Source organism: Arctopsyche grandis, chromosome 6 (genome assembly GCF_051622035.1).
Source record: "Arctopsyche grandis isolate Sample6627 chromosome 6, ASM5162203v2, whole genome shotgun sequence".
Lineage (NCBI taxonomy): Eukaryota > Metazoa > Arthropoda > Insecta > Trichoptera > Hydropsychidae > Arctopsyche > Arctopsyche grandis.
Window position 1 is genome coordinate 15,660,392 of NC_135360.1, and position 13,425 is coordinate 15,673,816.

The following is a 13,425-nucleotide window of genomic DNA, read 5'->3' on the forward strand; positions in this document are numbered from 1 at the left end:
CCACAAGGGGCGCAGCCCCGTGGGGCTCAAAAGGGGGCGCCACAAGGGGCGCAGCCCAGTGGGGCCCCGAAGGGGGCCCGGGGGGCCCAGCCTCATGGGGCGCAGCCCCATGGGGCTCAAAAGGGGGCGCCACAAGGGGCGCAGCCCCGTGGGGCCCCGAAGGGGGCCCGGGGGGCCCAGCCTCATGGGGCGCAGCCCCATGGGGCTCAAAAGGGGGCGCCACAAGGGGCACAGCCCCGTGGGGCCCCGAAGGGGGCCCGGGGGGCCCAGCCTCATGGGGCGCAGCCCCATGAGGCTCAAAAGGGGGCGCCACAAGGGGCGCAGCCCCGTGGGGCCCCGAAGGGGGCCCGGGGGGCCCAGCCTCATGGGGCGCAGCCCCATGGGGCTCAAAAGGGGGCGCCACAAGGGGCGCAGCCCCGTGGGGCCCCGAAGGGGGCCCGGGGGGCCCAGCCTCATGGGGCGCAGCCCCATGGGGCTCAAAAGGGGGTGCCACAAGGGGCGCAGCCCCGTGAAGCCCCGAAGGGGGCGCGGGGGGCCCAGCCTCATGGGGCGCAGCCCCATGGGGCTCAAAAGGGGGCGCCACAAGGGGCGCAGCCCCGTGGGGCCCCGAAGGGGGCCCGGGGGGCCCAGCCTCATGGGGCGCAGCCCCATGAGGCTCAAAAGGGGGCGCCACAAGGGGCGCAGCCCCGTGGGGCCCCGAAGGGGGCCCGGGGGGCCCAGCCTCATGGGGCGCAGCCCCATGGGGCTCAAAAGGGGGTGCCACAAGGGGCGCAGCCCCGTGGGGCCCCGAAGGGGGCCCGGGGGGCCCAGCCTCATGGGGCGCAGCCCCATGGGGCTCAAAAGGGGGCGCCACAAGGGGCGCAGCCCCGTGGGGCCCCGAAGGGGGCCCGGGGGGCCCAGCCTCATGGGGCGCAAGCCCTAATAGGCATTAACTAAGGGGGGCGAAGCCCTAGACGGCAATTAATCATGGGGGCGCGGAGGGGCGAAGCCCTAAAAGGCAACTGATCATGGGGGCGAAGCCTTAGACGGCATTTAATCATGGGGGCGCGGAGGGGCGAAGCCCTAAAAGGCATTAACTAAGGGGGGCGAAGCCCTAAACGGCAATTAATCTTGGGGGCGTGGGGGGCGAAGCCCTAAAAGGCAACTGATCATGGGGGCGAAGCCTTAGACGGCATTTAATCATGGGGGCGCGGAGGGGCGAAGCCCTAAAAGGCATTAACTAAGGGGGGCGAAGCCCTAAACGGCAATTAATCTTGGGGGCGCGGGGGGCGAAGCCCTAAAAGGCATTAACTAAGGGGGGCGAAGCCCTAGACGGCATTTAATCATGGGGGTGCGGAGGGGCGAAGCCCTAAAAGGCATTAACTAAGGGGGGCGAAGCCCTAAACGGCAATTGCTCATGGGGCGTGGAGGGGCGAAGCCCTAGAAGGCAAAGGCTCAGGGGGGCGCCGAGGGCGAAGCCCTAGAAGGCAAAAAAAATTTTGATTTTTTTTTTTTGATTTTTTAAAAAATTTTTTTTTAATTTTTTTTTTATTTTTTTTTTATTTTTTTTTTAATTTTTTTTTTTGATTTTTTTTTTATTTTTTTTTTATTTTTTTTTTTAATTTTTAAATTTTTTTTTAATTTTTTTTTTTTTTTAATTAAATTAGCTTAGTCATGTTTAAGCGGTTTATATTATAAACACTGAGCGAAGCCGGGTAATACAGCTAGTCTATACTATATATAAAAACGGACTGTCGCTAAATATATTTGTATATTTGTATATTTGTATATTTGTATATTTGTATATTTGTATGTGACGGACGATCAACCATCAACCAGTATGGGGAACAAAATTTTTTTTTTTCATATTTTTCATTTTTTTCATATTTTTCATTTTTTTCATTTTTTTCATTTTTTCAGTTTTTTCATTTTTTCAGTTTTTTCATTTTTTTTATTTTTTCAGTTTTTTCATTTTTTTCATTTTTTTCATTTTTTCAGTTTTTTCATTTTTTTCATTTTTTCAGTTTTTTCATTTTTTTCATTTTTTCATTTTTTTCATTTTTTTCATTTTTTCAGTTTTTTCATTTTTTTCATTTTTTCAGTTTTTTCATTTTTTTCATTTTTTCAGTTTTTTCATTTTTTTCATTTTTGCATCGGGGCGCTGGGGGCGAAGCCCTCGGGATGCCGAAGGCATCGGGGGCGCTGGGGGCGAAGCCCCCAGGGTGCCGAAGACATCCGGGGTTCTGGGGGCGCCGGAGGCGTCGGCGGCGCTGGGGGCGAAGCCCCCGGGGTGCCGAAGGCATCGGGGGCGCTGGGGGCGCCGGAGGCGTCGGCGGCGCTGGGGGCGAAGCCCCCGGGGTGCCGAAGGCATCGGGGCGCTGGGGGCGAAGCCCCCGGGGTGCCGAAGGCATCGGGGACGCTGGGGGCGAAGCCCCCGGGGTGCCGAAGGCATCGGGGGGGCTGGGGGCGCCGGAAGCGTCGGCGGCGCTGGGGGCGAAGCCCCCGGGGTGCCGAAGGCATCGGGGGTGCTGGGGGCGCCGGAGGCGTCGGCGGCGCTGGGGGCGAAGCCCCCGGGGTGCCGAAGGCGTCGGGGGCGCCGGAGGCGCCGGCGGCGCTGGGGCCGAAGGCCCCGGAGCGACGGAGGCATCGGGGGCAAAGGCGTCAGGAGGTCGGCGATGCACAAAACGTAGTTCGTAATTCGTAATCACTTCGTAATTCGTGCATCAATTTCTTTCCGAAACCAGTCGATTCAATATCTTTAACTTTATTTTTATTCGAGTTTCAATTCCTTTTCGAAACCACCCGTTGAAATCAACGGGTCCAACACTAGTAATCTATAATTTGGAAAGAGACTTTGTATGTATGTAAATATGTAAATATCCTTGGTCGTCGTCGTCTTCGTCGTCCGTAGATCGGTGACGTCATCGAACACGTGATTCGATTTTTTTTTTTCGATCCATGGGCGCCGATTTGTTTTTTTCGTTTCAATGGATTCACCCCCGCGGGGGCGCAAGGCGAGTAGCTTCATGGGGCCCCGCCAGGGGCGCCACAAGGGGCGCAGCCCCGTGGGGCCCCAGCCTCATGGGGCGCAGCCCCATGGGGCTCAAAAGGGGGCGCCACAAGGGGCGCAGCCCCGTTGGGCCCCGAAGGGGGCCCGGGGGGCCCAGCCTCATGGGGCGCAGCCCCATGGGGCTCAAAAGGGGGCGCCACAAGGGGCGCAGCCCCGTTGGGCCCCGAAGGGGGCCCGGGGGGCCCAGCCTCATGGGGCGCAGCCCCATGGGGCTCAAAAGGGGGCGCCACAAGGGGCGCAGCCCCGTGGGGCCCCGAAGGGGGCCCGGGGGGCCCTGCCACAAGGGGCGCAGCCCCATGGGGCTCAAAAGGGGGCGCAGCCCCATGGGGCTCAAAAGGGGGCGCCACAAGGGGCGCAGCCCCGTGGGGCCCCGAAGGGGGCCCGGGGGGCCCTGCCTCATGGGGCGCAGCCCCATGGGGCTCAAAAGAGGGCGCCACAAGGGGCGCAGCCCCGTGGGGCCCCGAAGGGGTCCCGGGGGGCCCAGCCTCATGGGGCGCAAGCCCTAATAGGCATTAACTAAGGGGGGCGAAGCCCTAGACGGCAATTAATCATGGGGGCGCGGAGGGGCGAAGCCCTAAAAGGCAACTGATCATGGGGGCGAAGCCTTAGACGGCATTTAATCATGGGGGCGCGGAGGGGCGAAGCCCTAAAAGGCATTAACTAAGGGGGGCGAAGCCCTAAACGGCAATTAATCTTGGGGGCGCGGGGGGCGAAGCCCTAAAAGGCATTAACTAAGGGGGGCGAAGCCTTGGACGGCATTTAATCATGGGGGCGCGGAGGGGCGAAGCCCTAAAAGGCATTAACTAAGGGGGGCGAAGCCCTAAACGGCAATTAATCTTGGGGGCGCGGGGGGCGAAGCCCTAAAAGGCATTAACTAAGGGGGGCGAAGCCCTAGACGGCATTTAATCATGGGGGCGCGGAGGGGCGAAGCCCTAAAAGGCAACTGATCATGGGGGCGAAGCCCTAAACGGCAATTGCTCATGGGGCGTGGAGGGGCGAAGCCCTAGAAGGCAAAGGCTCAGGGGGGCGCCGAGGGCGAAGCCCTAGAAGGCAAAAAAAAATTTTGATTTTTTTTTTTGATTTTTTTAAATTTTTTTTTTGATTTTTTTTTTATTTATTTTTTGATTTTTTTTTATTTTTTTTTTTATTTTTTTTTTATTTTTTTTTTAAATTTTTAAATTTTTTTTTAATTTTTTTTTTTTTTAATTAAATTAGCTTAGTCATGTTTAAGCGGTTTATATTATAAACACTGAGCGAAGCCGGGTAATACAGCTAGTATACAATAAATGTAATTACATACAACGAAACCAAATTAATTCTGTACAATTCAAGAATTACGTAGCCGGCGTACACATACATACATACATACATATAATCCATACATATTTATGTTTAATTATGCATTGTCCTATTTAGTTATATTTTAGTTTTTATTCTTTTCTTTCTCATTTGATTGTTTATATTTACTAAATATCTTATGTATTTTGTAAAAATCTATAATTGGGCTCAGATGCTATTTTGTTATATTTATTCTTTGTTTTTATGAATTTCTACATCTGAAGCCTGTTCATTTTTCAATAAATAAATAAATACATACATACATACTATAAATTAGCATTTTCAATTACAAAACATTAAACGTAAATCTTGATAAAATACATCATCACTGTAAAAATATGATTATTGACTAAAATTTTCTAACGAATATGTGCATACATTGGTTATCAGATAATACGTACGTATAACTGTATATTATCGAATGTCAAAATATGTACGCCATTTGATACTACATTAACGAAACATTATTAATAATTCATATTTATCATGGCAATCAAAACATACCTGTCCAAATCCGAAAACTATGTAAGTAGTTATTTTTCACAAAAATTTATGTTGACGTCCAAAAATAAAAGAATAATAATTTAGTCCAAGATATGTAAATTTGAAAATATTAATTTCATTTGTTACACTTTAATTTGCGTTATATGCTTTGATAAAAAAATAAAATAAAAGTGATTTCATCCCTATTAGTTGTCTATGTTGTTCAGTTGTACTAAAATTACAATATGTTTTTTTATATATCGATGGCTTCTAGTATACATAAATTACCTTGAAAGGAAAAACCGAATTATTCCAGCATATACAAACTTAAAATTCGAAAAAATGCCATAGATATATACATATCTTACAACTACCAGCTGTATAATCATATATCATATCAATTGGCGTATATTAGGGCGCGAATTTTCGCTTTTGCCAGTACATATATTATTTTACTTTTAGTATGAATGCTCAATTAAATATAATAAACTAGCTTGTGGTTCCTCCCTAATTTACTATTTTAAGTTCATTTAGCCAAATCCCACTCGTAAATCGGATTCTAATTAGCAAATATGTAATTATCAAGCGCGTCAGCAAACATAATATGTGAATGTTACTGTAATGCATCCTTTTATATTCTCTTGGGTACCATTCGAGCACTTATTTTATCCACTCTTCTAGCAGTTGTTAAATAGCACTTAAAATCAGCGTTGGTTGTGGCTGACAATCAATTGATTGTCTGAGTTCGAATTATTAATAATTCTAAAACGACGACTCTGTGAGCTGAGTTGCCATATCTGTCAGTTAGAATAAAGAGCATCCAACATCATAAAGACACTGATAAATCATACAGAATAGCTGTTATTATTATTATCTGTATTTTAAATAATATCCCCTTTGAAAATGCTATTTACATTTGTTTAAAGGAAATAGAAAACAGTTCATATACCTCGATAATTCGAAATACGAAAGTCATACGGAAAGTCTGACATTTCCTTTGACATTTAGTCAGTTTCTTATCGGTTGTCACTGCTATGTAATCGGAAATCAGATTTTACGATATGAGACGATTACGTATCAATTATTTGTTCATTTTGTAATTATCGTTGATGACAGGTGTATATAAGTAGTGAGAATGTTTTGGAGGCAGACTCAGATTCGAGTGGGGAGACTGTGTGCTGTTACTCTCCAAAAAGTAACCACGCATTCACCGTTACACGTCCGATTGCACCACTGCTCGTCAGAAATGGCCACCGATAGGATACCTCTTTCTACTGATTTCTTCATAAGACAGGTATATCATTTATTAATCCCTTAGTAGATATTTCATTTTATTCCCAATTTTAAGTCTTACTTATGAGTTAATTTAAATTTCTGAAATGATAATTTTAAGTAACTCCCTTTGAAGACATTTTATAATGGGAATTCAATTTTCTTTTCAAATATGTACATATGTTTAAATGACTTTATGCAGGCGAAAGGAATGAAATGTTGTAGAACCCCTACAACTTATTATTTACTATATTGACTTCTGTTTAAAAATTAGTAATTAACAAAATTTGTGAATCTTTTCGTTTAAATATTCCATATAAATAGCTAATAATCTCGCATCAGAAGTTTGTATCGCTTGGCACCGGTACATATGTATTTTCATATACGAGAAAACAGTTCAATATTTAACATTGATAAGCGTCCACCATTATCCAATAAAGTAACTGCCTAAATATAGAACATGTGAGAACAAAATATCACTAGCTCTCAGTATTTCATTGATAAAAAATCGAATCGATTTTTCAGAAATTAATATATTGTTGATAAAATCGTTTATAAATTTAGTCTTTTTACTGTATCATTTGTAATAAAGTGTATTGTTTCTTATTGAAAAATAAAATGGAAGATTTGAAAAATGGTTTTGAGGAAATGAATTTAGTATTTTTGCTTTATTTTTTTATGTAATCATCTTTGATTTATGAACTCCGAGGTCTATGAACCCAGCTATTGCTCTAAATTTTTAACTCATCTCATTGATATATTTATTACTTTGTTGATTGCATATATTGATTAGTCAAACACATATATCCAGCAACAGTATGGTTCGGTGATTACATTTATGTTTAGCAGTGAAAGGCTACCGGGTTCGATCCTGTGCTAATCTTTAACGCTGCTGTTCAGACTTGGATATTTGTGACTCGAAGTCGATCGTTTCTTATTAGAGTTTTGCCAATTTATCTGATTTCATTGTTGAACCGGTTCCTTCATCAAATTGGCAAAAATCATCCTACCCGCTGTCACCAATATCTCAATTTTATTTATGTACAATATGTAAAAATTTATGTACAAGTCTAAATCCATAGATTTCTTTATGGATAAATTCATTGATTAATTAATTGTTAATTTTGTGTTCTTCAGCCTCTCATAATACAACGATTTATGTATTAAAAATGCTGCAATGTTTGTAATTAATTGTCTAGGAAAGCGCATTGGGGTCTTTCTACCTGTTAGGCCTTCCTTTTATATATTTATATAAAAATAAATAAAATATTTAAATTAATTTTATCGACATTGTCACTACTAGGAACACTTCAAATTTATTTTGTGCTATAAACTTAGTGTGTACATAATAATTTTAATTTTTGTTTTAGTTATTTTCTACACCAAGCAGTACATATACATACATTCTTGCAGATGTTAAGCAAAAAGAAGCAATACTCATAGATCCCGTTCTGGAAGAAGCGAACAGAGATGCAAAAGTGCTGGAAGAACTTGGATTAAAATTGAAATATGCAAGTATGTCGAATTTAAATTATTCATTGATTTAAAATTTTTGTTTCAATGTCTGCATTGTAATATTTTTCACAATTACAGTAAATACCCATATGCATGCTGATCATGTAACTGGAACTGGTATGCTGAAAAAATTACTTCCTGGTACTCGTAGCATCATTTCAAAAGCTAGTGGCGCAAGTGCAGACGAGTATGTAAACGATGGAGATACTATTTCTTTTGGCCGACACCAACTTAAAGTTGCCTCTACACCGGGCCACACTAATGGATGTGTCACTTATATTTTACATGAACAGGTATCGTTTTGTGATTGAGTTATTGGTTATGAATCTACATACTTATTATAATATTAAAATTATTTTGTAAACTGCAATAATTTTCAGGGTATTGCGTTTACTGGAGATGCTTTGTTGATTCGAGGTTGTGGTCGTACAGATTTTCAAGAAGGCAGTCCTACTATACTTTATAAGTCTGTTTATGAAAAAATATTTTCACTTCCTGACAATTTTACTCTCTATCCTGCACATGATTACAAAGGCATGACTGCGACATCTGTCGGTGAAGAAAAACATTTCAACCCCAGACTATCTAAATCACTTGAAGAATTTATCAACATAATGAATAATCTGAACTTACCTTATCCAAAAATGATAGGTATGTAAATATCAATTTGAATTTTAAGGTGTGCAATTAAAAAAAAATTCGGTTGTGACCAACCCACGACTTTATCTATATATTTGAGGAATATGAAGGTTAAAAAACAAAATTCGTCAATTAAACATACATACACGTTCACACATACCGGCTATGAGAGCATTTTCGATACAAATTGAGCTCAAATGTAGGGAAACTTACACAGGACAAAAGTTCTACTTCCGGTTGTTGGATTTGTACAAATTTTTTTATTACTTAAAATCACTATATATATTATACACATTAAATATCAATAAGATAAAAATAATTTAGAAAGGTCAAACAAAACAATGAAATTTTGTTTTAAAAAAAATCACTATCTCCAAATGCTAACCAAAACCTTATCAACTCCAAGTTAGTACATCTAATATATAATTTCGAAAGAGACTTTGTAAGGTTTAATGTATGCATGTGTGTAAGGTTTAGATGGTAGAATCCGTGACGTTATCGAAAAAATCTAATTTTCTATGACGACTATATCGATATCGATTTTGATTCCGTTTTCGATTTCGGTTAATTTTTCAGTTCCTGTTTCGTACTTTTTAATCAGTTCCGGATCCCAATTCGTTTTTCAGTTCTGGATCTGGATTCCTTTTTCAGTTCTGGATCAGGATTTTTTTTTCAGATCTGGTTGTGTGTGTAATTCATTTCTGATTGGCTGTTGTTAATTTTTTTTTTCGATTCAAATAAATTTAATAAAAAAACTAATGATTTTTTACTATTAGATCAGCCATGTTTAAGCGGTTTATAGTACAAATACCGAGCGAAATCGAGTAAAACCACAAGTAAATAATATAAATATAAATTTTCAGCTTGATACGTTAAGTGTGTGACGTAAAAATATTTAAAAAATATAAGGGTATAAAATTTATAATTTCTATTGCATTTAAACAATTTTCAGTCTGATTCGGTTAGTGGTTTGGGAGATAATCGAATTCAAAAACTTAAAAAAAAGAGGACACCTATAAAGGGACGTACCATTTCCAGTAAACTTAAAAACTTAGTCGTATCGATAAGAATTTCGGTGACCGATACTAAGTTTCAGTTCAATAGGACGAACGGTGTTCAAAAAATCCCCAAAATACACAGACACACAAACAAATTTTTTCTAGTTCATGAAAACGTGATCAATGATCGATTCTGAGTTTGAATCAATCAAAATCTCGAGTTCGAATTTTCGCATGATCACAAAACTTCATATATTGTTACATATGTAGTTACATAGATAAAGTAAAAATTAATTTTCGCATGGTCACAAAACTTCATAAGTTGATACGTCGTATATACATGCATAGATAAAGTAAAAAACGTTGAAATACGCTCATAGATGTGGTAATCCTAATCAAGCGAACGAATTTAGATATTATTTATATTAATGTTCAGTTATTATTTACTAAAATTTTTGGATTTCTGCTCTAGTACTTCCTCTACGGGAAATAAAAATCTACATATTCTTATCATATTTACATGTATGTACATATTTGATTGATTGTTCTTTTTATTTTATTACAGATAAAGCACTTCCTGCCAATAAAGTTTGTGGTCTCTATGAAGTTGAACAAAAATAGTGATGAGTATTATCCAACTCAAGTAAAACATGTTTGTTTATTTGAATTTTGTATTTTTATTGAGATTATTGTACTAAAATTATGAAAATGAATTTTAAGAGGATGTGATAAAAAGAGAATATAACCTTTTCATGGTTAATTGCAATACATATGCGTACAAATTAAATGGCTATAATATACACCGAAATTTTCGCGTGTCAATAATTTTATATAAATATGTACATATGTATTATTTTTACATTCATATATAAATTTTATAAAAAATCTAAGTTGTTTTCTCTTAGTAAAATAGTTCTTTATCGCAAAATTTTTTTCAAAATATATTCTATAGATACTGTTAAAATATATATGCATATAAGTTAATTTATAATAATGTATTTTTTATATTATCATTAAAAGTACATATACGCTTGCAAACATAAACGATTTTTATTAAATATTATGTTTGTCTTATGATTATGACGATGTAATATTTACACGAATTTATTTAGTTCAAAATAATATAATGTCAAACAAAACATCTCGATTTCAACTTATCGCAATAAACGAGAATAAATCCATAGAAATAAAGTAAGGGTTAAAATTTTGATTGTAATCTGTTACATTCATTATCAGTTGACGGGCTTTCACCATTACACGATAAAGATATGTATACACTACTACACTCCAGCAAAATTATGCTAAAAGTACATAAACTATACACACATAGGAATTTGAAAAGACCAATTTGAAAATAATGTAATTAACCATATTCAAATTGATAATTTATGTAATGTCCAAAAAAAAATTTTATTTCCAATTATAAAATGCGTACATATTTTTATGTTGTTTACGTATTTCTTCTTTAAAACGTTAATATTAATTTAGCTTTTAATATGGTGGAATTCTTTGATATATTACCTATGCGACATTTTACGCTAATGTAAATTTATTTAATCGTTCCTTCCTTGTAAAATTGTGACTTTGACCAGCCAAATAAATACACTTAATTCAACAATTAAGCACAAGTGTTCTGTTTACTCGACATAGATAACGACAGTTCTAATAACGATCAAAACGCACGACCCATGTGGCGTGGCACTCTTTCTATACACACTGGGAAAGCTCGAATGAACTTTGGTCTCATCTCCCAGTCGTCTTATTTCATTAAATGTAACGAAACAAGAACGCCAAGGGATCTCCAACTTTAAATTCTGTAACACTTTTTAATTACTACAAATTTGTAATATGCAAATTATTGTGACCGTTCGTTTTAATGGACAACTCTGATAATATCGAAGATGAGATGCAACTTGCAAGCCTTATAAAGTTGTTCCTGAAGAAGGACGAATACTCGTTTCGAAATTACGCTCGTCCGAAATAGTACAAGGCTTTTCATACGCACGCGAAATTTTTATTATTTTCGTACAGCAACAATATAACGTTCGTTGTGTACACTAGTTATTATTATCGTAAACTGTGGCCTTATAAAAATAGTAAAGATGTGATGATGCAAATGATGACTTCTAACACGAATATAAATTCACATTCATGAAATCGTACAAAAGCGTGGATGTGAACCGTGAGGTTGAACGTAAATGTAAATTGTACCTATGTATATTATATTGTGTACAATACGTTTGTGTTTATTTTTAACTATCGGTTAATCTCGGTTTCGCTTGACATTATCTTAAAATGTATTAGGCTATAAATTAAATAGCATTGAGCTATATTTAAAAATTAAGCAAATATCTTTGTAATCAATAATCGATGGGGAAATAAATGGCGTATGTTCCACACCTGTTAAATTTCTACAAAACGCACATGTGTTCAACGAGTATTCCGTCGACATGAACTGGTTAAAGAAAATCAAATCTCATAAATAATATGTGTTGAATTAAGCGGTTTGAAAAGGGGTGAAAATTATTTGCATTTTTTATAAATACAGTCTACTCTCCAATAACACGCTATACCTGTTTCGCAAGAAAACGGGAAAAATCGAGAAATGATAAGAAATATAATCAAATTAAAATATATGATATTTACATTTATATTATTTAATTTTTATTTTTTGTCTTACACCTTTTCGTTGAACCGATCTAGCGCGTTATAGGAGGGTTGACTGTAATTATAAAAAGGGACGCTACTAGCACACCCAGAATTTACATAATCTAGTGGAGAAGGGGTGGGGGGGGGGGGACTTGAACGAATAAAAATAGTTTTTTTTAACAAATAAACGTAAGTTGAATTAAGTTTCGCCCTTGAATTTATTTATTTATTTTAAGCATAATCTGTTCGAGTTGGATTTAAAATCATTACTGCCCTTAAAATCATCTAATATATAATTTCGAAAGAGACTTTGTATGTAAGTTTTGATTCCTAGAATCCGTGACGCTAAATTTAATAAAAAACCAAATGAATACATTAAAATAAAATAAAAATATTCAAATAAATTTAATAAAACGTTTACTGTTAGATTAGTCATGTTTTAGCGGTTTATATTACAAATACCGAGCGTAGCCGGGTTAATATATAATTTCGAAAGAGACTTTGTATGTATGTATGTAAGGTTTGTTGGGAACATCGAAAACGAATCAAAGTTTCTATGACGACGATATCGATATCGTTGAATATTATTTTTTTTCGATTTAAATAAATTTAATAAAAAAACGAATTAATGTTTACTATTAGAATAGCCATGTTTAAGTGGTTTATATTACAAATACCGAGCGAAGCTGGGTAAAACCACTAGTTTATAATAAGCCATAATAAGTACCTTGCATAATATCAATCCAAATAATTAATTTCAATGCAATTGTTTTTTTTTCAATGCAATAGTTGGTTCGGTGATTACTAGAGGTAGGATAGTCACAGTGCTATCCATTGTTCGGCAAACCTTTAACAATGCATTTACAACCTTTGAACAATACACGGCCCCCTCAGACTCCGGTGACTAGTGATTACTAGTCAAATGTGAACCGGTCACAGGACAACCGGTCGCTCTAGATCGGTCACACGTGATCACCCGTCACACTAAAACTGGTCACACCCAAAAATTAAAAATTGGTCGAATTTTTGGGTGTGACCAGTTTTCGTGACCAATTTTCGGGTGTGACCAGTTTTAGTGTGACGGGTGATCACGTGTGACCATAGATTTATAATACACATAGATGGGCCCTAACGCGTGATTTTGGTCGGAGATCTTGTCGTCACTAACTGATGGGTGCGGGGGGTTTAACTAGCGGGGAAGTTGGGAAAAAAAAGGTTTTTTTCCCTACGACGCAGCGGTCGGCGTTTTTTTCACTTCCCCGCTAGTTAAACCCCCCGCACCCATCAGTTAGTGACGACAAGATCTCCGCAATCGACCTTTCCTACTTAGAAGCTAACTACTGAGAGAAAGTGTGCATGCGCCATGTATTTTGCATGCGCCAAAAGGGAGACCAGTATAAAGCGTGAGGGCGGATCTATGTATTATACATCTATGCGTGTGACCGATCTAGAGCGACCGGTTGTCCTGTGACTGGTGCACAT

General features: G+C 39.1%; 1 protein-coding gene across 1 annotated transcript; it reads left to right on the forward strand.

The window, feature by feature from the left end:
• Positions 1-4,506: 4,506 nt before the first annotated feature.
• On the forward strand, positions 4,507-10,333 carry LOC143913433 (persulfide dioxygenase ETHE1, mitochondrial). The gene is made up of 5 exons (XM_077433205.1): positions 4,507-6,164; positions 7,513-7,657; positions 7,736-7,950; positions 8,038-8,308; positions 9,860-10,333. The coding sequence occupies exons 1-5, from the start codon at positions 6,006-6,008 to the stop codon at positions 9,913-9,915; spliced, it is 846 nt and encodes a 281-aa protein (XP_077289331.1). The 5' UTR covers positions 4,507-6,005; the 3' UTR covers positions 9,916-10,333.
• The last annotated feature ends 3,092 nt before the right edge of the window (positions 10,334-13,425 follow it).

Bases quoted from the DNA above. Each gene is read 5' to 3' on its own strand.
- LOC143913433 (XM_077433205.1), top strand. From the start codon at position 6,006: ATGTTTTGGAGGCAGACTCAGATTCGAGTGGGGAGACTGTGTGCTGTT. The intron at 6,165-7,512 runs GTATATCATTTA...TTTTTGTTTTAG, and splicing joins CTGATTTCTTCATAAGACAG to TTATTTTCTACACCAAGCAG. The intron at 7,951-8,037 runs GTATCGTTTTGT...AATAATTTTCAG, and splicing joins CTTATATTTTACATGAACAG to GGTATTGCGTTTACTGGAGA.